This window comes from Malaclemys terrapin, chromosome 1, assembly GCF_027887155.1.
Source record: "Malaclemys terrapin pileata isolate rMalTer1 chromosome 1, rMalTer1.hap1, whole genome shotgun sequence".
NCBI lineage: Eukaryota > Metazoa > Chordata > Testudines > Emydidae > Malaclemys > Malaclemys terrapin.
Window position 1 is genome coordinate 201,156,572 of NC_071505.1, and position 26,269 is coordinate 201,182,840.

The window sequence follows — 26,269 nt, forward strand, 5'->3', positions numbered from 1 at the left end:
GTAACTTAACCAAGATCTCTGGACAGAACACTTCACAGCGGCAATCCTTCTCCCACTGGGCATGACTAATCAGGCCTACTTTCCCTAACATTTTCTCCATCTTCTGAGGACCTTCTATAGATAGTCATTTCTCCATAAATACTTTCATGTTGAAATATTTGCTCACATTGTATTTTCTTTCTGTATTTTTTTTTCCAAATTCTGTGAATAAGAATACTAAGCAGTAGACAGGGAGAACCATGCTTTACTGATAATATTGTCAGCTTCTTCAGGCAATAACTGAACGGTGCAATTCATTTCTTTACTGCCATGAGCTAGATCAAGGGTTTCTTTTTCTTTGTTAGCCTTTCCAAGATGTGGGGTCAAGAAACGATATAACTGTTTTGCCCCTATTTCAGAATTACTTGTAAAACTGCACATTGCATTGCTTCACCAGTGAAAAATACAGTGTGTGGTTGGGGCAGTAAATTTAGTTATAATTAACTGGATTACAATAATGATGACAACCACTCTTTTGAGGATAGAAAGGACTGTTAGTAACTCTAGTTCCTGTCTCCTACAGACAGACTGATTTAGAATTTACAGTGGATATCTACTTTGTTAGTAAAGTTCAGAGCAATGTGAATATGGTCAGAATCTAAAACTATCCAATTTGCAGTATTTCAAAAGAAGAGACTTTTGTATATTCACAGATAAAATAAAAGACTCTATTTTCTGACTTGGAGAATGTTTCTTTCTTAAGTTGTTCAAGACATATAATTAGAACTGTAATGTACTTTATTAAACTGTACAAGCGATTCTCTGTCACAGTAACACACTGTTTTACAAGGCATCAGTGATTACCACAACATTTTCAACCTGTTACTGTAAATTCTTCTACAATTTAAAAATGTAAAAACCAAATGTTTTCCAGAGCTGATCATATGAACAAAATATAAAGAAAATGAAACCACTGTTAAAAAAAAAGACATTTAAAAAAATAAACTTGCACTTTTAATAAACACAAAAAGTAGTACATATATGAAATAGACAACTAATACTCTCCCCGTTGTATAAAGAATGCTCTTCTGTAGGTATAAAAGTCCTGCATAATTGACAAACCAATGGTCTGTGGTACAGAACACTGAATTTTCAAAGGATAAAGTAGTCATTAATAAAAACAAATGCTACAATAAACTAGTAATTTGTTCCATTATATTACTTTGTGATTACAATAGCATCAATAATTTTCAGTTGAACTGCATCATATCCATGTAGATGAAAGTTTGATACTGATAAGATTGTTACAATGGAAAAACCTAAACATTTTGACATTGATATTTGTATAATGCACATTGATGTATGTTAGTTTATAAGTACTGTGTATTTTAGTTTTATTGAATAAAAGTCTGAAGCTTCATAAATTAGTCCACTTTACTTAGCATTACAGTAACAGATCTTGTATGTGAAAGATGAACTATACAAACATTTCCTGCCTTACTTCTTCTTAAAAGCATGAGATTTATATAAAACGTATTTATATAAAACTTTTATTACATATATAATTTATATAGGCGCTCAGATATTACAATGCTAAACACTATAGCAAGCCTGTAAATAAAACAAATGATCAATCAACAAAACCTCTGAAATATATATTTTTGTGTTATTTACATATGGCTATTAGACGAGCTCTTCAGTATCAAGTGAAGAAAGTATTTGTGTCATTAAACAGTGCTGCGTGACAGCAGAGATTGACATTATATTTGTTGTGCTTGGGAACCAAATGGCCAAGCTCTAAAATATACTGTGACAGGATAGTTAGAAAGCACCCATATAAAGAGTGCAGTCCATCTTCCTGGCTCAGATAAAACATATAAAAGATGACTCCAGGGGAGGACAAATATTTAACCTCCTCAAGAAAAAGAAATTTATCAAGTTGCCTTCCCCTTTGATTCTAAAACCTTGTCAGTCTGCAGTTAAATAGAAATACTTTTGATTCACCAACATCTAAATTCCCTATTATGAATATCTGAGTGCCAATCTAAATATCTACAGTATGCTTTATTAGCTGTACTTTTATTTAGCACTCTTCATCTGTAGCTCTCAAAGTGCTACAGAAAGGAGGCCAAGTATCATCATCCCCATTTTACATGTGGGGAAACTGAGGCACAGAAATGAAGTGACTTGTTGGAGATCACAAAGCAGGTTAGTGGGAGACATGGAAACAGAACCCAGACACTTTGATGCATCCGAAGAAGTGAGGTTTTTACCCACGAAAGCTTATGCCCAAATAAATCTGTTAGTCTTTAAGGTGCCACCAGACTCCTTGTTGTTTTTGTAGATACAGGCTAACACGGCTAACCCCTGATACTTGACGCCTAATGTAGTTCCCTGTCCACTCAAACATACCTTCTTCTCATTATTAATATAGATGAATTTGTAGAAAACTTTAATAGGCAGAAGACTGGGAACTGCAAAGTGAATGCATGCAAATAAAAGTACAGGAGAAATGTGTTAATTCGAATTTAACTAGCCTGGAAACCCCCTTTCTTCCCCCAGTGATCCACTCCCTGCTTCTCAGCAAAGATTTAATAGGGGAGTGTTATAACAGTCAAATTACAAAACACGTCATTTACAGACAAAGTACATTTATGTTGTATTATTCTTTCTTACTTACTAAGTTGCAAAATTCAGTAATTCACTATCAGTGTCCCAGTTAGTATAATTTAGTGAGGTCTACTGTATGAAAGAATATAATTTAGATAATGTTTCAGTCTCACATCTTCAATGTATAGCATATCCTGCATTAATACTACATGCATTGTACATGGAATTAAATTGCAGTACACTTTGAAATAAGATAAATATCACAGCTCTATGTCTTATCTTATTTATCTTATCTTCACACTGAGCAGAATTTTTTATTGAACTCTCCACAGTGACACCCACGTCTTTTTTTCTCAGTGACTGTAGTTAATTTAGATGCCAAACATATGTATGAGTTCATATAATTTCTTCTGCTGTGTATTAGCTTCAATCTGTCAACACAGAATCTTATCTGCCATTTTGCTGCCCATTAACCTACCTTTGATAGGAACTTTAGAAATACTTTAGAAAGTATTTAGAAAAACTTTAGAAAGTTTTCTCTAGTGTTCACTATCCTAAATAATTTTGTGTCATCTGCAAACATTTCACATTTTTCAGATCATTAAACATATGTTAACTAAATCATCCTGGTCCTAGGATGTAGTCTTAGCTACTCAGATTCTTTAAGTTTAATAGGCTGTGAGGAATTGTGTCAAAGGCACTTTGGGAAAGTCCAAATAAAATTGTCAGCTGGTTCTCCATCTGTTATTCTGTTGATGTACTCAAAGAATTCTATCACATTAGAGAGGCACAATCCTAAAATTAAAAATAATTACCCATCCATGTTCTGGTTTTCCAAAAAATTAATAGTACATTTTGAAAATGAAATCAGTTACTCACTGATTCCTTATTTTCACTAGTTTGCTTCAACACTTGAGGCAGATATTTCCTTTTTTTTTTTCTTTGCCTATCGCTTCTGTCGGTGTGCCGCCTTTGGCTATAATTAAATCCAAATAAGAAATGACTAGGACCGACTCTGGTTAGATTGTGAGATGTAAGGACAGGGCAACATCCTGCGCAACAGTCCACCTTTTCCACATTATCAGTAGTAAAAAAACAACCGTACATGTGGGTGTCCAACTTGTGACACCTCTCCGGGGTGTGATTTGCAGAAGGTGGAGGCTCGGCGCTGTCTGAAAATCAGGCCCCTTTAAAGTGTCTCATGTTGGGCACCCAACCTGATTATGCACTTTGCAAAAGTCAGGCCCTACGAAGTGCACGGACGCTGCCATTGAGGGTGCAGTTCCACGTGATGCCCCTGATGCGAGCTCACCGGTGACAGCAGCGACAGCTGCCCGCCGCCTCCCGGCCGCTTGCCCCCGACGCTCCTAGCAGCAGCGGGCCGAGCTCCCTGCCGCGCGCTGCCCCAGCGCCAGGGCCATTCCCGGGCTGCGTTCCGCCGCCCCGCCCCCTCTCACTAGAGCAGCCCCGCCCCTGCGCCTCGCTCTCCCGACGCGTCCCCACCCGGGCTCGCGCCTGCCCCAGTATCTGTCCGCACTCAACGATCTCTCGCTGCCGCTTGCTTGGACCGTTGCGCTTTAGCCCCGCCCCCCGCGCTGCCTTGAGGCAGCCGCCGCGCAGCCCTGCGCCCGCGGGGTTGCCGACGGGGCTTGCCGGAAGGGTTCTCTTTCCGGTCCGCCGCAGCGGTTCTCTTCCGGTTCGGTATCCCCCATCATGGCGGCGGCCCCTGCGCCGAGCGGGCTCTGAGCTCCGCGGAGGCTCCTGGCGCCGCCTTCTCTCCCCGTCCCCTGCTGCCGGAGCTCGGCGGCTCGCGCCGGGTAGCGGGGAGCCGCCGCGGGGTCCCTGCGGCTGGTCGGGTCCCGGGGGGAGCCGGGAACTCGCGCGCTTCCTGCCCGGGCTGCCGCCCCCATGGCGCCGGTACAGCTGGAGAGTAACCAGCTGGTCCCGGCCGGCGGCGGCTCGGCCCCGGCCCCCCCGGCCCCGGGCACCGCCACGGCGGCGGCCAGCCCCGGCTACCGGCTCAGCACCCTCATCGACTTCCTGCTGCACCGGACCTACGCGGAGCTGACGGTGCTGGCGGACCTGTGAGTGCCGCGCTCGGCGCCCCGTTCCCTGCCCCTGGGGAGGGTGCCCAGAGCTGCCCCTGCCCGAAGCCTGCGTCCCGGGGGAGCTAGACCTTGTGCGGCTTTGTACCTGCTCCCGGTTCATCCCATCCCCTGCTAAATTGTGGGGCTCCGTCAAATGGCCTAAAAGATGGAGAACAGAGGAAAAAGCTTGAACGTAGTTTTTGTTCGGAAAGCATTTACATTTGTCTCTAAATTAATTTTAATGACATTGGAACTTGCAAGTTTTTAAATTAATTACATTAGTAATATGTTACAGTATGAGAGATTCTTAAAGTTCTGACCTCTCACACTGAAGCGCTTTAAAATAAAAAATAGCTTGGCTAATGAGAATAAGCTAGTCCATCTTTGTCCTGTTTGCTCTTCTTATTGGTTGCTGCAATGCTTGATGTGAAAACAAACAAGGAGTGAACTTAAATCTGAACAAATTGTTTAATTTAGCATCTAAACTACCTCTCATCGGTTAAATTATTCTGATTAATTTCACAGGGTAGTGTGGGGGGTATAGGGAAAGGTGTAATTTATTGGGCCAATGGGAAAGTACCCATAGGTCTGTGCAGAACAAGAACTACTGAATCTGATCAGGTAAACTGTATTTCCATGGACTAACTTACTCTCATGATGTGCCCAGCCACTTTAGAATTTCAGCAGGTTTTGGAGATGCACATTTGTGGGTGCACTGATATTTTATAAATCCTATCTACAGGTGATCTGTAAAGAAAACAATCTTGGTTCAGTGTCTAGTGTGTGTTAATTTGAAGTTTAGGGTTTTCACAGTAAAATGCACTGAATGTAAGTGCTACTGACTCCTTGCATTCTCACATTCAGTTAGCTCTATGTATTAAAATATTTGCATTAGGCACACTGTGTACTATAATATGATACCAAACATTGCAACTTCATGTAATTAATACAAAATAAAACTGTCAGGGTTAACAGTGCTTGAAGAATATGTTGGACAATTGATCCACTATTGAATTATAGACTGTCCAGGATCTCAACCAAATGTGAATGTCCTAGATTTTCAATGCATGCCACATGTTCTGTGCATTTGGCTAGCAGAGGGGCTCCTTATTTCTATAAAATATCCTTATTTTTGCGTGATGATCTCCCTTGCTTAGAATTAACTGTCCAACAGAAAGTACTGATGTGTCCAGATCTGTGACCAAAAATGTAGCTTCCAAGTATAGAACAAAGAACACTTTCTGCCCGTGAAGTTTACAATCTAAGCATGACAAAACACAACAGACTGTTATAAATAGATGGGGGGAGTTCAACAGAGAGAAATTAGTCAGCATGATAGACAGTGGTCTGTGCACACTAGTGGCTTAACCATTGCAAAGCTTTTTCTAGGCATCATGACAAAAAAGAGTTTTGAGGAGGAATTTGGAGGTGGATAATGAGATGGGCTTTGTGGATATTTACGGGCAGCGCTTCCCAATCCATCTCCTATCATTTGGGCCAAAAGTTGTACTTGTCTTCTAAGTCTACATGAAATGAGCTAGTTGGTCTTTGTCCTGTTTTCTGGAGGGTTATCAATGACGTACAGTGATTGGGGGCCTTATAAGTACTTACGGATATCCATATTGGCTAGCTCAGCAGAGAGGCTAAAGTCTTCCATCTTTCAAGTTGATTCTTCTAATTCCAGTTTTAGGCAGGATGGTAGGGCATAATGGTGGATCTAATGCTGATGCTGTCTATTTTGCACCTGTTGTATGTATAAATAGACAACTCTTATTTCTAGAGCTAGTAAACCAGCACCTTTTTTGAACAGTAAAACTTGTCAAATTTAGTTTCATTAATACGGAGAACTACTACACAACTTCTTGAAACACACTTTCCAAAGCGTGTGATGTATTCATGTTGGAGTAGTGCTAACTCTTAAATGTAATCATTACATAATGATAATATCTCCTCACTGGATGCAAATGAATGTATAGCTAAATATCTAAATGATTGAAATGTAATAATATAACATTAAATAATGCTTTTATGTTTTTAATAGACTACCAAGAAAGACTGACATGGAAAGGTGAGTCACCACAAGAGTGGGCTATTAATGCATGCTTAAATTTAACATTTAACATTGAGGTGAGTGTGGGATCATTGAAATAAAATATTTTTTCTTAATTCAAGACTTGCCTGAATAAAAGAACCTTTAAAAATTATTTCTTTATTGGATTGTCCTTGTGTTACTGTACAGAAGTAATATTTTTGTGACAGCAATAGCAATGTTAATTTGAAACTGCCTAGGATTGTTGGATTCTGTTGCTAATGTGCTTCTGAACACTTCTTTCCCCAGCAAGAAGTGCAGTTCATCTTAGGGCATTTCCCTTTTGTGTGGGAAGTGATAGGACATTAAAACTTGAAGGATGGGAGTGCCTGACCTGATATTTAATCTAGTTGGAAAGAAAATAAGAACCTAAACAAATACAGATGTGTTGAGAAGGAATTTCTACCAATACAAGACTAGTAGCTGAAAAAATGTTCATAGAATAAAAGCTCTTATTTGCCCCTCCTATATAATAGGAGATCCACATTTCCCTTAGACAACAGTGAAGAAAGCTTTGTTTTTTTGACTTGGGAACCTGTTTTCTAGACTTCAGAAATATATCCCTCTTTTTACTGAGCTCAAAGTACTTAATGTGCTTATTTTGGAGGTTTGAGTAGCTTCTATAGAACCTGCTAGAAAATGTAATGTTGGCTTCTGTGCTATCTGTGTTACTCTTTCTTATTGATCTAGTTTAGTTTAAAGATATAGGCAGATCACACAAGCCCAATAATTCTAATGACAATTATACGTAAAATGCTATGTATCAAGTCAAGCATGTACTTTGCATAATATGGCATAGATTGCAATTATCCAAAATTATTTTTTAACAGGGTTTAATCCAGCAGTGAGCAAACTTTTTGGCCTGAGGGCCGCATATGGGTATGGAAATTGTATGGTGGACCTTGAATGCCCAGTGTGGGAGGGGGACTCTATAGGGTGTACCATGGGGGGGCTCTATAAGGGATGTTACCGAGGTGGAGAGAGGGGGGGACTCTTGGGGTGTGGTGCGGCGGGGGGGCTCTACGGGGCAGTACCTGGAACTCCTAGGGGCTCTGCCGGCAGTGACACCAAGGTGGCCATACCCAGCACTGCCACGGGTGGAGGCACCCTAGCTGAGATGGGTGCAGCCCCTGGGTGTTTTGGAGTTTCTTGAGGGTGAGGCTGTAGGAGGCGAGGAGGGGATTGGGCATGCTGCTGCGTAGGGGCGGGGTTCTGATCCCAGAAACAGCGTGGTGAAGTCGTGCCTGCACAGTGTGGTTCTGTGTGCCAGAAGATGGTACTCACCAAGGGAATTGTGAGTGGGGGGCTGGGGAACGCTGGGTGGAGTGGGGAAAGCCCCTGCCCCTTCTCCCCGGCAGGAGCTCAAGGGCTGGATCTAAACGTCTGACAGGCCAAAAGTGGCCCACGGGCCAGAGTTTGCCCACCCCTGGTTTAATCTTTTCCACTACCAGATCCTGGTTTGGGGGAATCAAAAATTGGGATGTTTTCTTGAGACTTCTTTTCTCCTCTTCTCTTGAAGAGATACTGCATGCCCAATATTCCCTTCTCCTCTCATTTTTAATGTTCCATGTTTCTTACAATTGTTACTCCATTTGCTACAGGCAGTGGCATTCAACCTGTATCTTTAGTCCCTGTGGCTGTTCAGTGAGGGTGGAGTGGCATACATGGTGGTTGTGGCATTTGTGAGTTTAATGGGAACTTGCTTTGTGAGGCTCACGCGGTCAAGCTGGTCAATGGACTGAATGAGCTTGGATCTCTTTCACTAGGTGGGAGAGGGGTAGGAGAAAGGAAAGACAATGTTGAATGGTTACATAGAGGCACAAGCAATTTGTGGTGTCTGAAATAGAATTGTGATATTTGGATCAGTATGTTGTAAGCTACAGTGTGATATTAGGATGTGTTGTTGTCTGACGCCATTTAGTGAAATGGTTCTCTAGCTCTTTAAGGTTGCCTACAATTGCTGTAAGGGATGTTGCTTAATTAATCAACTTACTTTGTTGCTCCTGCATATGAGAGTTACCATAGCAGCAGTGATGATGCAGAGAAATTTAATAGCATCAGACTCCTGAGCCACCTCTTAAAGCTTGCAGGATGCTGTCTTGGTGACAGGCAGTATACGCCCATCAGTGATGGAGGTGTGATACCTGGAAGTTTTAAACTTAACATGGATTTTAATTCACGCTTAAGTCCCTTACTAGGGTATTCTTCTTGAGGACCTCTCGATAAGCAAAGTGTATAGGAAATTATGGATCCTGTTATTTTAGGATCTTTTTGAAAGATATGCAATTTTATTATATACAAAGGACACCACTAATAGATTCTAACTGCTCCGCATAGATAAGAGTAAATTACTTTCAGTATTACATGCAATAATACAAAATAGCAGTTGGACAGGAAACTACCTTGATAATATGGTACAGTGGTACTGAGAACTCATTTGTAACGGGGAGGGGGGAAACGATGGGTTTGGCTTTTGATAACGGGTAACTTGTGCATTCTTACTGTTCATAATTCCTGTTTCCTTCCTTGCTCGCTAGTGACATATAAAGAAGTGTATATTTTTGATCTAAGTGGATTAATGGCTGTTATATCATACATATTTTTAAATGGAACTTGCATTACATCAACTCTGAAGGGTCCTGCTTTCCAATGTAAACAAATAAGAGTTGAATTCTCATTTCTGCTTTACATCAGCAAAGAGCTCCTGCTGGGAAGTATTAAAAGAAAACTCTTGTTCAGATACTTTGAATAGCTATATAAACTTTCAGTTTTCCAAAATAATCTCTCAGTATTTTTAGTCAGTGAATGAGGTGTTGTGTCTCAACAACAGTAGATGTCATTTTAATTTGCAATAAGGGCCCTGTCTACACAGGAGGATTGAAAGAATCTACTTTTTTTAATTAAAAAGCAAACTTATGAAGTTGTTTTAAGGTAAGGTTTTAGTAATTAAAAATAAATATTAAGTTACAGTAATAGGTCTGAAACATTGATTGACTTTTCCTCCTAATGGCAAGACCGTTATTTACTCCTACTTCACTCTTAATCTACTTTCTGGACTTTTTTTTTATACTTGCTAAATATCCATTAATACAGAGGAGCAGGCTTTTTAGTGATCTCTTGTGTAGTAATCAGAAAATCTGTTATACTCTTATTTATATTTACGTGTTTTATACAGGCTTTTACACTAGCTTTTTGAAGTGCCATCTTTATCAAACAATATGTCTTTTAATACAACCAAATGCAAGCTCATACATCAAAGAACAAAGAGTGTAGGTCACATTTATATGATGGGGGACTATATCCTGGAATGCAGGGCTCTATAAAAGGCTTTTAAGAACAGTGATGGATAACCAGTTGAATTTGAGCTCACTGTTCAATGCTCTAGCTAATGGGATCTGTGATAAACTGGGGACTATCTACTACTACTAGTAGTAATAGTAGCAGGAGGGTGGCATTACTTATGCATAGGACGTTAGTGAGACCATTATTAGAATACGATGTCCTGTTCTGGTGCTAATGCTTCAAAGAGTATGTCGGAGAAGGTTCAGAAAAGAGCTACAAAAAGGATTTGCAGTCTGGAAAATAACACTATAATGTGATTTAAGGGGCTCAACCTTCTCTAGCATAGACTAAATTGATTATGAGGTGTCTAGATCATGGCTAGAAATACCTACAGGAGCCAGAGATTTCTGATAATAGAAGGCTCTTTAATCTACTAGGAAGGTACAATGAGAACCTGTGGTTGGAAACTGAAGCTAGAAAATTTCAGATTAAAAACAAGATGCAAATTTTTAAATGTAACTGTTAGAACAACTTGCCTACGGATGTGGTGGTTTCTCCATCACTTGAAGTCTTACAAGACAGAATATATTTCTAAAACATATGCTTTAGTACCAACAGAATTTTTTGGCTTGATGCAGAAATTATTGGATGAGGTTCTATGTCCTGCAGGAGGCCAGACTAGGTTATCATAATGGTCCCTTCTGACCTTAATTTATGTATCTTTATTGACTACAAATAATTTTTTTTTTGTAAATTGCTTAATGTAGCTTAAACCTTGTTCTTGCAGCAGCATTTACAGCAAAAAATTGTGTAAATGCAAAGTAATTCCTTGGAAGTCAATAGGTTCTGACCAAATTATTAGAGATCAGAAGCTTCCCATACTGTAGATGGTGTCCCAGAGACTGGAATGAAAGTGTGAATTGAGATCCAAGCATGACTCTCTGTCTTTCTTATCTGGTATAGACAGGCTTCTGCTGTGGTGCCGAGTAAACATGGGGCTGTGGATATAGGCTGTGGCATTCAACCAGTAGCAAATAGAGTAATTGTTAAAAATGGGGGTGAGGGGGAGGAGGGAGGAAGACTGGATATGTAGCATTTCTGCAAGTAAAAAGGAAAAAAAACTAAGTGTCTCAGGAAGATATCCTGAATTTTCACTCCTTCAGCACCACGCCCTAATGTATGAAAAGATTAAAGCATGTTGGGGGAAAAAAATTGTACAACTGAAATTGATGCTACATTATGCAAAGTATTAACTTTACTTTATGCATGGCATGTTCTATGTAATTGCTTTTAGCAAACTGCATTGCAACTGAACTGCATCTTTGTGAGATGTTTCAGTACTGACTTACTCTTTTTTTTTTTTTTTTTAACAGAAAAATAGAAATAGTGCAATTTGCAAGCCGCACACGTCAACTGTTTGTTCGACTATTAGCCTTAGTAAAATGGGCTAACAATGCTGGGAAAGTGGAAAAATGTGCGGTAAGTTAGCAACTTAACTTGGTGTAAAATGACCTAATGCTTGTCGGTGGGCTTTTTAGTACCCTCTGAATAGATTCTAAAATGCTCACATTAAAAAAGCCAGATTCCATATGCTGATGTACATGAAATTATACATTATTAAAAGATATGCTCTTCTCATTCTGTTCAATAATTGTAAGTTATAATTTGTATAGTAGTAATGCGTCACTTCTTCTCTTTTTAAGAGACAGTTAAACTGTTGCAGTAAACCCCAAAAACTCATGAATAGGGAAAACAAAAGGCATGACTGCATATTGTCTTCAATATTATTTTATCAGGAGTGAGAACATTTGGAGGTTAGGAGATGGGGGGAGTGGAGGGCAGGGGCATTGATTTCAGCATTAGTTCTTATTGTTACACTTGCTTGCATTATATAGGCACTGTGAGATAGTCAAGTCCTGCTCTTGGATAAATAAGTTCAAAGTCCAGGATGTTGCAAAAAGTCAGTTTATTGGCAGAATATAAATAAGGATGGTGGTAATCCAGTAACAGTCCGCAAATGAACTGCCACAAATATACCAGAGTATATAGGAGTGGAAACCTCTGCTGTGGAGTATGAACTGAAACCAAATGATTCTCCTTAACATTCCATCCAAAATACTAGACACACAAGGTGGATGAGAGATTTTTTTATGGGACCAATAAGTACATTTCCCAGACCTGAAGAAGAGCTCTGTGTAAGCTCAAAAGCTTGTCTCTCTCACCAATGGAAGTTGGTTCAAGAAAAGATATTACCTCAACCACCTTGTCTCTAAAATATCCTGGGACTGTACAGCAACACTGCCTCCAAAATACTCTTATTCTCATAATTCTGGTGATGGATATCCCACAGATGAAGCATTTGTGAAATTACTTAAAAAAATAAATAAATAACCCTAAGGTCTCATTCACATTTTCCACATGCTCTGTGAAGAGAAGTAAAGAGAGCTGCCACCCACTAATGGAAGCTCTGTTCTCAGGGAATTTTAAACTGTGCAAAGGCAGGGAGCTAGGACTGTTCCTACTAAGCTCCCTGAACTTGTCTTCCTTCCCCAGGAGTTTCTTAAATTCAGACTTGAACCTCCCTGTAATAGAAGTGAAATGAGGTACTTACTTTTTATTAAAAAGTGGGAATCTGGTATTTTTATCTGTAAATGGTTTGGTGATGGGAGAAATAAAATGTATAAATGTCCTTGAGTAAGTATTTATTTAAGAAACTACCAAAATATTCCTTCCACCTCACCCCAAAGATAGGCTTTCTTGAATTGTATGGGATGGAGGGGGAGAGAAGGGGGAAATATTATTTAGAGATACTTTGGGCAAGGGATTGACTTCAGCAGTCAATTTTTTTTCTCTTTTATAGATGATATCAAGTTTTCTAGATCAACAAGCTATCCTATTTGTGGACACTGCTGATCGTCTAGCATCACTAGCTAGAGATGCTTTGGTTCATGCTCGCCTGCCCAGTTTTGCTATCCCATATGCTATTGATGTGTTGACAACTGGGTCATATCCACGTCTCCCAACATGTATAAGGGTAAATGTCTTTACAGTATAGCTGAAAAAGATCCCTCCTAAAATATCTTATCAGGTAACAAACACAAATTAGTGAAACTAACAGTGTCAAACATCTTTCTCCTCCTGTAATTACTGCAGATCAAGTACATATTTCTCTTTAAAGTGCATGCTAATACAGAACCAATTACAAAATGTGCAAAATTCTAACTTGTTTATATTTAGAATTTTTCTTATCAGCAAGCTAACTTTTCCCTATCATGGTTGCTAGACTACATCTGCTCTAGGGCCAACATAATAACACACCTTTTTCCTTTTTTATTAGTCATTTATTGGTATTTGTACACACTAAACTAAAACCCCAGAAAAATATACAACTAACCTAAAATGTGATTGAAATCGCTGCTCACACTGTCTCTGGTTGTAGCTATGATCTTCTTAATACATGCTATTATAGTATCCCTCCAGAATTAAACAGCTGCCTTTTTTTGTATCTAGAGATCCATGGAAACACCTTCAGCTATCTTTAATACTGCTTTGTAATTTCCTTGTTTAGCTTGTATTCTGGTTAAGCAAGCTTTTCCAAAGTCATTTAAGATCGTCGAACTCTAGATTATTTTTCTTATAAATATAAAAATCTGGCTATCAACCTTAATTTTTGTAGCAATATCATTTAAGAATACTAAGGCAACTTGATGTACAAGGTCTGGAATAGTCTGAAGTGAGCCGAGTTTAGTGATTTCTTCCTAAATATAAGGTGGTCTGTCTAGGGCACAATCCAGTTCACTGGAAGGCAAATTCAAGAGACTATAGAATGCATGTTTTAAAACTGCCTACTTAAATATAAATACTGCATCCTCTTCTACTTTCAGACTTCCAGTGTTAGTCTTCTGTATCATTTATGAAAGTTAATTTATTTAGTAGTGGTTTTCTTCAGTCTGAGAGATATAGACATGTTGATACTTACTTTAACAGGATAAAATAATTCCTCCTGACCCAATAACAAAAAATGAAAAGCAAACCACACTTCATCAGCTAAACCAGATTCTTCGACATCGACTAGTGACTACAGATCTTCCTCCACAGTTGGCGAATCTTACAGTTGGTAAGGACCTGAAGTTAGTTTTAAAGACTCAATTGTTTCAGGCTATTTAAAATAGTGATTTTAGACTTTTAACTAAAACAGGACTGGGAAAAAGTTTCTAAGCGTCTAAAAAGATTGAACCCTGCCCCTATGTGACATTAGTGTACATACTTCCCACAGCCTGAAAGAACTGGGAGTTGTATAATCCTATTTTAAACCCACCGTAAAATTTCCAAAAAACCTTACTCTGACAACAGAAGAAAAGGTTGCTCTTCTGTTCTGACTTGTAGCATTGGTCTTCATGAGCCATTGTTTCTTATATTTCTGCACACAGTTTCGACTACTCCTACTCTGTGTCCTCCCTACTGATGTTTGGCAGACAAGATGGCCTCTCCTTTCTGTTTCTCCCCACCCTCATTTCCTGTGGCTCATCTTTCCATTGGTGTTAGCTAATAACCCGATTTTTAGAAACTAGGGTTTTGCATATAAAATTGTCCATTAATGCATGTAATGGTAAATATGAAGTCATTGAAACTTCAATAGTGGATCCATTTTTCTCTAGGCAGGGTCACTGACTTTGGGCTTTTAATCTTTGAATTTTCTGGATTTGTCAGTTATTCTGTCTAAATGTGTAGTATTGGGTAAAAATGTCAAAAGTACTTAAGTGTCTCTGTTACTTTTGAAAATTTTACCCATTGTGGTCTTTGTAAAAGAATGGTAATTTTTATATAATCATATGGCATACTTAGTCACATAATTGCAGTGGCCCTTGAGTGGAAGGATTGTCCAGTGGCTATGGTGCTAACCTGAGATGTGGGTTCAATTCCCTGTTCCTTCATGGGCTTACTTTGGACCTTGGACAAGTCAGTCTTCTGTGCCTTGTTTCCCTATCTAAAGGAGATATAATACTGCTCACAAGGCTGTTCTTGGGATAAATATCTAAGATAGTAGATGGCCTAAATAGCCTTGCTTGTGTCTGTATCAGAATCTCTCACACCTGAGGATGGAACTATAAAAGGTCAAACTTGGTATAGGTAGCCTTCATCAAGGTGCCTTGTTCACAAATTTGTAAATGCTTGAACTGTCACTTGGGTGCACGCACAAGGCACTTTGAACACTTGTGTGCATCAAAGAATAAAAAGATGAGGCTAGACATTTCAGGCTTGGTATACAGTGAAAGGTTATATTGGCATAGCTATGTCAGTCAGGGTGTGAAAAAACCACACCACTGACTGACATAGCTGTGTCTGCACTGGTCGGAACAACTATGTTATTCAGGGAAGTGGTATTCCTGCACTGAAAAACTTCTTCTGTCAGTGTAGGCTGCATCTACAGTAGAGGGCTGTGCTGGTATAGTCTCTTTAAGTGCAGATGCACTCTTAGTAATTGGTGAAGTAGGTTCATTAGCCTTTCATCTCTGGAAAGGTTAAACTACCAGTTAAATATGTTTTCATGTGATTCAGTGTCTGCAAGCTGCTCAGGAGATAATCTGTACTAAACTGGCAGATGTGTTAGAAGTCCTGACTGAAGTAATACTGTTTAAGGAAATTTACATGGGATGTTCCCACACTGTGCTGGCTGGTATTTCCTCTTTCACAAACATTAATAGTTGACTACATTTTTGTAGAAATGCATGTAGCAGACTAGGGATCATAGAAGATTAATTTTGTTTTATATTGGAAGCCCTCTTGCACTCTAAAGCCTGTTTAGCATGCTGAGCATAAAAAAAAAAGTTCATGATTTCTCCTAGCTAATGGCCGTGTGAAATTTCGAGTTGAGGGAGAGTTTGAAGCTACCTTGACAGTGATGGGAGATGACCCTGACGTTCCATGGCGCCTCCTCAAACTGGAAATTCTGGTTGAGGACAAAGAGACTGGAGGTAACATCAGAAGTCTTTTATTTTTATATTCTTAATATTGATCTGGGGTTCTGCTCTCAAAATGGTAATGTTTTATTAATCAGCATTAAAACTAATTGTACAGCCTATATTTGCACGCCACCAACTTGATATGGATAAATCATACCTAATGTCCTGTTTTTCACCACCTTGCTCTGTGTACTTTGTACCTTTAGGGGTACAGTCTCAATGGCATTTCTCCAAATATACTGAGAGATCTGTTACTTTTTAGTAGAACCCAAGTTGCTAAATACTTTTTAATACCTTTTGGTAGCTATTCAGTGTGGTAGTCTTTTTCTTAAAATGATTTGATGTCTAGATCTCTAATGTGAACTATTTTTAATTCATGGAAGATGGTCGAGCTTTGGTTCATAGCATGCAGATCAGCTTCATTCATCAGTTGGTCCAGTCTCGACTCTTTGCTGATGAGAAACCGCTTCAGGACATGTACAGCTGCCTACGTATCCTTCCAAAGATTGCTTTTTAATAGAATGACATAATAGCCTCACACTCTAGTGGTTAGCGCTTAAAAGAGAAAATAAATGCTGTTAAGCTCAAGGATAATGCCCATTAGCGTAGTGGAAATGGTCTTTGAAGTTATTCTCATGGTCCAGCAGGAAAGATTCTTTGCAAGAAGCAGTATCCAATACTTACCTGGATTGCATCATTCACTTGATTGTTCAAGTCACCTGGAAGCAAACCGGATGAGTAGCTTTATGTACTAAACTGTTTACCCCTACAACACTTGGGTAGCTGCATGTGGCAAATGATATAGAATAAAATGCTGACTTTCAAGGTGCAGTAGCCAACAATCTTTATTGACTAATAGAATGGCAGTATTTGTAGACTTTTGTTGCACCTGTGGGCAGTCAAGTGAAAAATAATTTATGCACAAGTCATTAAATTGACTTTGTGCACACAAGCGATCAATTAATATTTGGGTAATGTGAAATGCTTTTCAATGAAACAAGTGATTCTATGCAAAAATAAAAACATTCTTAAGATAAGCTTGTAGTGTAACAGAATGTGGGTTTTTTTTTTTCTACCAACTTCATTATGAACTGCATTTCTTGTAATATTTTCCTTTCACCAAAAGGCAGTCTGATTTCAAATATCTGAAGCAGTTAGAAAAGAGTACCCTAGAAGTTTAAGACAGGATGCTGTGCAAGAAGTTAGATAAAGACAGCTTTGAAAAATACTTGACACTGTACAAAATAAACTGCCACCAAGTATTTACCTGTTTTGGGGAAGCAATGGGTATGTATAAAGGACCATAGAAAAGATTTATGATGTTCTGTTGTCTTACTGTGAATCGGTATAGCATACAGAGGCTGTTTGTATTTGCTTAACTCCATTCCTTAGACTCTTTCTGCTTATCGCTTCAACTAGAAGTTTTGCATTCACAAACACTAATGCTGATTCGGGAACGTTGGGGTGACCTTGTGCAAGTGGAACGATACCATGCAGGGAAGTGTCTCTCACTCTCTGTTTGGAAGTAAGTTAAATAATTTCCAAGGACTTATTTATGCTGACAGACATGCAAGAAGACTCTTAAATGTTGGTGTATTTGTAATTAATAAACTTAGGCCAGAATTTTCAAACCTGAATTTTGAAAGCTAGGTCTCCTCAACTACCATATTTAATCCCCTAAATATGTGGTCTGAATTTCAGAAATGTTGAGCACCTTCACATCATGTTGACTTAGGTGGGGATGGTGGGTGGTGAGTACCTCAGAAAATTGAACCACGTTTATTTAGGTGCCATATATTAGCTAGCATAACTATTGATGCTGTTTTGATTCATATATCTAATATGCTTTGAGCTGACATTTTATTTGATATCCTGCAAATAGTGAGCCTCGTAAACTAATTATGTGCTCCAGTTTAAATATTTCATTTTGTCACTGTATTTTTCTAATCACTTTTAATGTAGCACAACTGGCTTAATGTTTTCTGTGCGGTGCTTTCACAATCAGATATTGACTACTGAAGAAACGTCTTCCTACTCACTATGATTACACTAGCTGTAATATCACCACATGGTTTGGAGTGCTTCAGCAAGAATAACTTTTAGACTATTGTTTTAAAATATAAAGCTATTTAATACTTCATTTTTTTATTTTAAGCCAACAGGTGGTTGGGAGAAAAACCGGGACTGCATCTCTTCACAAGGTCACGATTAAAATTGATGAGAGTGATGTCTCAAAACCCTTACAAATTTCCCATGAACCTCCCCTGCCAGCTTGTGACTCCAAATTAATGGAAAGAGCCATGAAGGTAAGGCTCTCCAGCTCCAGCAGGCATTTAGTTTTTTAAATCAAGCATTTATAGTTATATTGAGTTGATACATAGTCTCACTACCAGATTCTATTTGAAGAGTTCAGACTCTAGTTCAGCATCAAATTCTGTTGTTTTAGGTTAGGTGCCATTTCTTTTGTGACCTCCACAAATTGCTGATCTAGAGGATATTTCAAAGATAACTATAAAATTTCAGAATGCCTCACTTACTTCATCACAAAGGGGTAGTGGGAAACTATGGCAAAGAGTTTTAAAAATATCTAGTGATTTTGGGTGGCCAGCTTGAGACATCTTGAAAGGCCTAATTTTCAGGAGTTCCCACATACTCGCCCTCTGAAAATAGGTCTCTTCAGAGTGTCTGAAGTTGGCCACCCAAAACTACTAGTCATGTTTGAAAACCTTGGCCTATAGGTATAAGTATTATACTAAAAGATTAATATATATTCAATTTGTAGAAATGTAAAACTTAATTCTGCACGGTAACTGTAGATAATCTCACTGGTCTGTTTTATTGACTTTTTAATCTACTAATGCCCCAATCTTAAACTAAGAAAATAAGTGGGGATAGTCAGTGTGATCTGAAATAAAGAACTATAACCTCCATTCCTATTTGGGTGCGATTTTTATTTTGGTAACTTCCATTGACATGATACTAGTTAAGTTTGGCAAAACAAACCTCTGTTGCCCTGAATTTTTAAATAATTAAGTCTCTTGTAATTTCCTTGTCAAGTCAGATTGTGACATGCTGATACCAGTATTTACCATAAAAAGTAAGCAATAGAAATCGTTAACTAAGGTTAGTGTTATGATTCTCCATCATGAACTTTCTTATAGTGGGAAATCTTTACAGCACAAAACAAACCTTAACTCTGCCCCTCTAGTAACACTAGAAGTAACACTAGCCCCTGATCTTCCATTCTTTGTTCTCTTCATACCTAAGACTTGATCCTGTCAGCCCTTTCATTGTAAGGATGAAGGACTCTGCACCCCCCAGCGTTTTAAGAAGCTTGGACAATAGTACAGTAGTTGGCTGATAGCCACTGATATAGTAACGGTACCATGACCTTCCTCCCACTTTCCGGCTTACTTCATAACGGATGTAAGGAGTTTACAGTGAAATTATACAGGCCCCAAGTCAGAAAAGCACATGCTTAACTTTCAACATGTGTGTAAGTCCCACTGACGTCCGTGGAACTCAAACATGTGTTTGAGCACCCTTCCTAAAGCAGGACTGCAGTTTGTAGAGGTATGTGTGGAGCCATTCCCAGTGTATGACTTATCACACGTTGGCTCACTTCATCTCACTGTTATAACTCTGTGACCTGAGTCTAGAGAACTTGTATGCATAGTTGCACACTCCCTCTGTATTTACTGTTAATTGCATAATAATCACATTGGGTAGATTGACAGTAGGACATCATAGTAATAAGGGCCTAAACAAAAATAAATAAATAAAAATAGATGACTCTATGGAGTCTTAATGGAGAACGATGACTTGAAGTAAGCTGTTTGTCTAAGCAAGCTATTGTACAATATTTGTTGTGGTTTTTGTATGGTTATAGAAGAAACTGGAGTCATCCAATATGTGATTATGAGGAAGGAGTTCCACTGCTATTGGTCACTGAGTTGAAACCCTTTGTTATGGATGGGTAAGATTTGTTTCTGAGAGCTTGTCTTACATGCTATAGTATTAGCAAAAGTGTGAATTTAAACTACTATGGTTATATTGATGTAACCCTGAGTGTAGACACTTTTATTCTCGTATAAAGAGGGCATTTTTCAGGTTAGCTTCTGTCTCTTTGGAAATGGTTTAAGCTAAGCCAAAAAAAAAGCCACTCTTACACTGAAATAAAGTGTTTCCACATGGGCAGTTATACCAGTATAACTTGTGAATCTTTTCTCTGCAGACAAGCCGTAAGTTCTTCTAGTTGTCTCTCCCCCAATTATCCTTCCAGTGTTAAGTTGCTGCACGAGGGGCAGAGCTAAGGTTATTTTGATGTTGTCCAGACATTTCAATTGTGGGTACAAATTTATGGTATATTAAGGTTCACTGAGAATTGTACAGTGAACCAATCTAAAATGTTCACTTGTAAAGTTAGGAAGTCTTATTCAAATGTATTGCATGTTCCTCTCATAGTACCTTGATTTTATTTTAAACTGGCTCTTGTAATTTTGTTTCTACAGATTGACCACTTATCAATAGAAAAACTCTTAATAGACAGCGTGCATGCGAGATCTCATCAGAAACTTCAGGAGCTGAAAGCCATCCTTAAGAGCTACAATGTTAATGACAATTGTATGTGTGTTTGTTATGACTTTTACATTTAATCTTATTTCTTTTATTGTGCTTGTAAATGGTTTTGTCATCTTTGTCCCCCTCATTTCTTAGTTCCTTGTTTCTCTGTGCTTCTTGCAGCTTAATGACAAGTTTTAAAAAAGTAAAATGTATTCACAAGCTGCAAGATATGGTTTCAAGTCATCATACATTGATAACTGCTTTGGAAAGTATACGTACTTAATGTGTTCCCAGCAGATAATATCTAATTTTACATATAGTACAGAAGCTAAAGTTTGTAGTGCATTATGTTTTGGTTGGGGGGGCTGAAGTCTTCTGAAACTTGTTATAGTCAAAAAGAAATACAAGTCCTTTCACTGACTTCAGTAGCCTTCGGATTGAGCACTTAGGCCTGATCCAACTCCTATTGAAACTGATAGTAGTTGGATAGGGTCTTCAGTGTTCTTGGTGCTTCCTGTTATTAGTAGGTGTTAGGGATTTGACCATTCTCCCTTAACTATAAATTGCTTTTCTGGCTGCTATTCCAACATTAACCTTGTTTCAACATAGGGGCCTTTATCTTGTAATGCCTTACTTGCATGAGAAATGTGGTAATGTGCAAATAGTCCTGCTGAATTTGATGGGACTACTTACAAGTGAGGATTACTGATGTGCATATGGATTGGCAGGATTAGGACCCTAGTTTTGGTTCACTGTGATGGGCCATTGTTTAATTTCGGTATGCATCCGAAGAAGTGGGCTGTAGTCCACGAAAGCTTATGCTCTAATAAATTTGTTAGTCTCTAAGGTGCCACAAGTACTCCTGTTCTTTTTGTTTAATTAAGTGGATCAGAATGTCATGTGCAATGTAGTAATTTTATTTTTTATTTAGCATTCATTGAGACGGCTCTTCCAACTCTTGTTGTTCCAATTTTGGAGCCATGTGGTCGATCAGAATGTCTTCACATTTTTGTAGATCTTCATTCTGGAATGTTCCAACTAATGCTTTATGGAATCGGTAAGTAGGTGAAATAGGCCATACTTAATACTTTATAAAGGCTCTAATCTTGATTCCTTTATATGAGTGATTCCACTGACTCCATGGAACTGTGTAGATGAATAAGGCTTACATGAGTGAATGTTGCAGTCTTGGTCTAAAATTAGTTATATACATTTACAAATCCTTAATGTGACTGGATTTGCAATTAATTTAAGATATTCTGAATACTTTATTGTAGAAGGATTAACACTAAATAGTTAGGCTTTGTTTAAATAGCATGTTTTGTATGATTCATCATGATTGGGTGGTGCTTTTATTGGATGGAGTGATTTAATGCACCTTTTATTTAGAGCTCTATGTAAACACCTGGTGTGATCAGACAGGTTTTAAGATTCTGCTCCTGTATGTGTGTATTCAGCACAGTATGCCTAACAGGTTCGGTGACTTAAGTTTCAGATTGTATGAGAAAAGAGAAAATAGATTAGTTTTTCTGAACAGTATAACAATTTTTTTGTGCTGGGGTAGTATTTCAAAAGAGTTATTGCTCACTTTTAAGTATATATACAAAAATGTGGGTATGTGTATCAAATTAGACAGAAATACAAGAAGTTGTTTCTTACTCAAAGATCCGAATTTCACTATTTACAAAGTAGATGTTAGACTTTTTGCTTACTTAAATAATTACATTTTTATAGACCAGTTGACACTGGATGACATAGAGAAGTCGGTCAATGATGACATGAAACGTATTATCCCTTGGCTTCAACAGCTCAAGTAAGTGATCTTGGAATTATTCATTTGACTTACATATTATGAATTATAACATACAAGAATAAGTTCCTTAGCATTGTGGGAGACATATCCTTTCCCTATCCTAAGTAAGTTAGGGTGCTGGCTATCTCCTCTTTCCTCTGCTGGAGTAGACTCCATAGCCCTTTCCTAGCCTGCCTTTATCCCACTCTGTATGAAAATCTCTCCCCATGTGTGTTTGCACAGGGAGCTCCTTTGTAGGTGGCCTTCGCAACACCATGTGCGTGAAATCTTGTCCCAACTGAAGTCCGTGCCAACTCCTGTTGACTTCATTAGGGTCAAAATTTCACCGTACATGCACACATGCACAGCTTCCCCAAACCCTATTTCCCTCCTCCCACGTTCTTACACAGTTGAATGTTACTAGTTCTGTTGCAAAAAAAACCCTCCCCTTTGTAGCAGCAGAGGAAGGAACAGGAATTGCCCATTGTCAGCATAATGCATTCCACTTCTTATCCAGTTATTTTAGCACTTCAGTTTTGATCAGTTTATACCATTAAGGTATGTTCTAACTTAGGGCTTCAGAAGACATCTAAATCTATAAGATTGAGGCACCTAATAATTTTAAGCAAATAATATATTAACTCAATAAAATATATGCCGTTATGTCCCTAGAGCCTCCCAAACCTGACTGTAACAAGTAATACAAATACAATTTAAAGCCATGTGAAAACAAAATCCCATCTTCTGTCATCCTGACGCCCCCCGCCCTGCAGCTCCCCAAACTCCCAGCATACTTTTGTAAGAGTCATACTCTATTGGCATCCTGGGAAATTATTAACATTCCTGTGTTATAAATTGTGGTCTGTAACTGAAGGCCAAAATAGCGTTGCAAACCTTGAGGCAGCTATTCTCTATTCTATAACAGCCATTAGGACATGGCAGGCTTACTTTTGGGCATTATTGTCCTGACTTGCAGAGGTTCCAAGCACCCAAAACTCCAGCTGGAGACCACAGAAACTGGATGCTCAGTACATCTGAAAATCAAACTATATATCTCTGGCTCATTCTCAGACCTAGCTGTCACTTGTAGTCTTGCCTGTGTGATGAGAATCCAGTTGTAAATATCTCAAATATTCTGACTCCGATTCAGCTTTATATTAGGATAAATGTGCTGTAATATCTTCTATATAGGTCATCCCTTCTTCATCCCTGAAATTTCAGGTTCATATAGTTATGCTAGAAAATAGCAGAAACCCAGAAAGTAACAGAATAGTGCAGTGTCAGTGTCTGTTTCAAAAACTGTGACATGGCTTGCCAGAACACTGAAGTAAGAAGAATTTTTCTCCAGTAAATTTTTTTTAATGGGTCACGGTAAAGTTGGAAGGGGCCACATTGTGAACTCACTAAAACCTGCAAGGTTTTCTAAGGTATTCTCTAATTCTGTAATCCTGCAGAAATATTTCCAGCAACGTCTTTTAAAATCTCACTGAATAGAGTTCTTAAATGAAAGAACACATCCCTGTAGTCTCTGAAATCCAAGTGTTGCAACAGTAAGAATCTAAAAGTGAAATAGACTATAAATAAATGAAATTGAATTATCATTACCCAAGCTGATGGAGACAAAATATAAACATAAATGATGACAAGTAAATCTAATTTTTAAAATTCTAGGGTCTAGGGTAATTAACTTTACATCAACTTCACTCTGTATATAACTTTTAATTTGATAGTGACCCTGTATGACTTATTGTTTTGTAGCATTTTAATACATAAAAACTCAAAGCACTAATGTTTTTCTTTTTTAATGCAAGGTTTTGGCTTGGACAGCAGCGATGCAAACAGTCTATAAAACATCTGCCTACAGTAACCAGTGAAACATTGCAGCTAGCTAATTATGCTAGCCATCCTGTTGGCAACCTTTCCAAGCACAAACTGTTTATCAAACTCACTCGCCTTCCACAGTACTACATTGTAAGTAATTGGAAAACACTTTTCTGAACTTTGGTGCTTGGAGACAAAAGCATAACAAACACTTTATTAAAAAAATAAAATAAAGTAAATACAGCATGATAGACTGGCTACCAGTGATGATTGCTTTAAACGTCTAGTCCCCATTTCTCTAGCTCCCAGGGTCTGTCTATTAATATGGTTTGTATGAACATAATCTGTTTTTGTTACTCCATGAGCCTTCTAGCTTTCTTTTTATTTCCTAGCAGGCTGGTCTCCCTTCTCTTCCTGAGTTCTTTTCCCTACTATAATACAGTGTTTTTAGAAAGAGATAAAATAGTTTTTGGAAGAGGGAAAAAAAACAAACGAATGTAATCTTAATTAATGGAGATATCCCATCTCCTAGAACTGGAAGGGACCTTGAAAAGTCATCAAGTCCAGCCCCCTGCCTTCACTAGCAGGACCAATTTTGATTTTGCCCCAGATCCCTAAGTGGCCCCCTCAAGGATTGAACTCACAACCCTGGGTTTAGCAGGCCAATGCTCAAACCACTGAGCTATCCCTCCTCCCCCCCCGTAGTTTAATTATTATTATTTTTTTTATTATTTTGTCAAGCTTCTTCTCAAAATGAATGTTTTGTTTTAAACATAGGTGGTAGAGATGTTTGAAGTTCCTGGCAACCCCACAGAACTGGAGTACAAGAATCATTTTCTCTCTGTGAGCTGTCCTGAAGGAGATGACAGCCCTGCTACTGCACTTTTACTACAGCAATTCAAACCAAACATCGAGGAGTTGGTACTAGACACAAAAAGTGGGAAACAAGCAAAAGGCGGTGCCAAGCGCAAGGTTTGTACTTCCATATGGAAACAGACATTAAACCTGTGTTTGCCCTAAGATTAGGAATAGTGTCTGGTTGTAGGTGAATTATAAGTACCTGAAAGATTAATTTGTCCCAGTTCAAAGCTAGATGCAGCTTGTGGGGATAACTGGCAGCTTTAGTAATGGCATATTTGAAATGTTGTGTAGCTTACCTCTGTAACGGTGTCTTAGTGGGTCATAACTGAGTGTGTCAAATTCAGGACAAACCCCTGAGAAATAGGGCAAACACAACCCAAAACTGGTGGTTCTTCTTCGAGTGCTTGCTCATATCCATTCCATTAGGTGTGCGCGCGCCGCGTGCACGATCGTCGGAAGATTTTTACCCTAGCAACACCGGCGGGTCGGCTGTGGAGCCCCCTAGAGTGGCGCCTTCATGGCGCTGAATATATACCCCAGCCGACCCGGCGCCCCCTCAGTTCCTTCTTACCGCCCCTGACGGTCGTTGGAACTGTGGAGCGCAGCATAGCTGTCCTCCACTCTCCCTAGCTTACTTAGTCATTCAAAGTTATAGTTATAGTTGTAGTTCTAGTGTTTATAGTTAAATAGTTTTAAAGTTGTTATAGTTGTTATTGTAGTTCAGGGGGTTAAGGGGGTCGTCTCCCCCTTTCTCCCCCGGCCGCGGGCCCGGGCTCATGCCCAACGCTCCCGGCTTCAAGCAGTGCGCCTCCTGCGCTAAGCCTATGCCAACGAGCGACCCGCACGACTCCTGTTTGAAGTGCCTGGGAGAGTCCCACCAAACAGACAAATGCAAGATCTGTAAGGCCTTCAAACCAAGAACCAAGAAGGAGCGGGACTTTCGGCTCAGGCAACTCCTAATGGAGGCGGCACTTAGCCCGGACACTCCTTCCACGGGCCAGACTCCGACGCCTAGCACTTCGGTGCGCAGTGCCCCGGCGGCACCGGCTATGACGACCATGCGAGTGGCGTCAGACAAGCCTCCCCGGCACCGGACCTCGTCGGCACCGCAAACACAGCAAGTGCCGCGGCGCCGGTCATTATCCCCAGGGCATAAAAAAGCCCATAAGACGGGGACGTCCGTGCCGAAGACGCCGGCTCCCCCAGTGCCGGGGGTAGAGCC

General features: G+C 39.2%; 1 protein-coding gene across 2 annotated transcripts in view; it reads left to right on the forward strand.

The window, feature by feature from the left end:
- The first annotated feature begins 4,311 nt into the window (after positions 1-4,311).
- Positions 4,312-26,269, forward strand: part of MED14 (mediator complex subunit 14) — a 67,733-nt gene continuing 45,775 nt past the window's right edge. For both annotated transcript variants that reach the window (XM_054005780.1, XM_054005789.1), the window contains exons 1-14: positions 4,312-4,673; positions 6,718-6,744; positions 11,421-11,526; positions 12,908-13,081; positions 14,035-14,164; positions 15,894-16,022; positions 16,394-16,501; positions 17,403-17,535; positions 18,166-18,316; positions 20,522-20,633; positions 21,505-21,630; positions 22,308-22,386; positions 24,177-24,336; positions 24,964-25,158. In XM_054005780.1, coding sequence (XP_053861755.1) covers positions 4,498-4,673; positions 6,718-6,744; positions 11,421-11,526; positions 12,908-13,081; positions 14,035-14,164; positions 15,894-16,022; positions 16,394-16,501; positions 17,403-17,535; positions 18,166-18,316; positions 20,522-20,633; positions 21,505-21,630; positions 22,308-22,386; positions 24,177-24,336; positions 24,964-25,158 — 1,806 coding nt within the window. In that variant the 5' untranslated portion in view covers positions 4,312-4,497. The remainder of the gene's footprint in view (positions 4,674-6,717; positions 6,745-11,420; positions 11,527-12,907; positions 13,082-14,034; positions 14,165-15,893; positions 16,023-16,393; positions 16,502-17,402; positions 17,536-18,165; positions 18,317-20,521; positions 20,634-21,504; positions 21,631-22,307; positions 22,387-24,176; positions 24,337-24,963; positions 25,159-26,269) is intronic.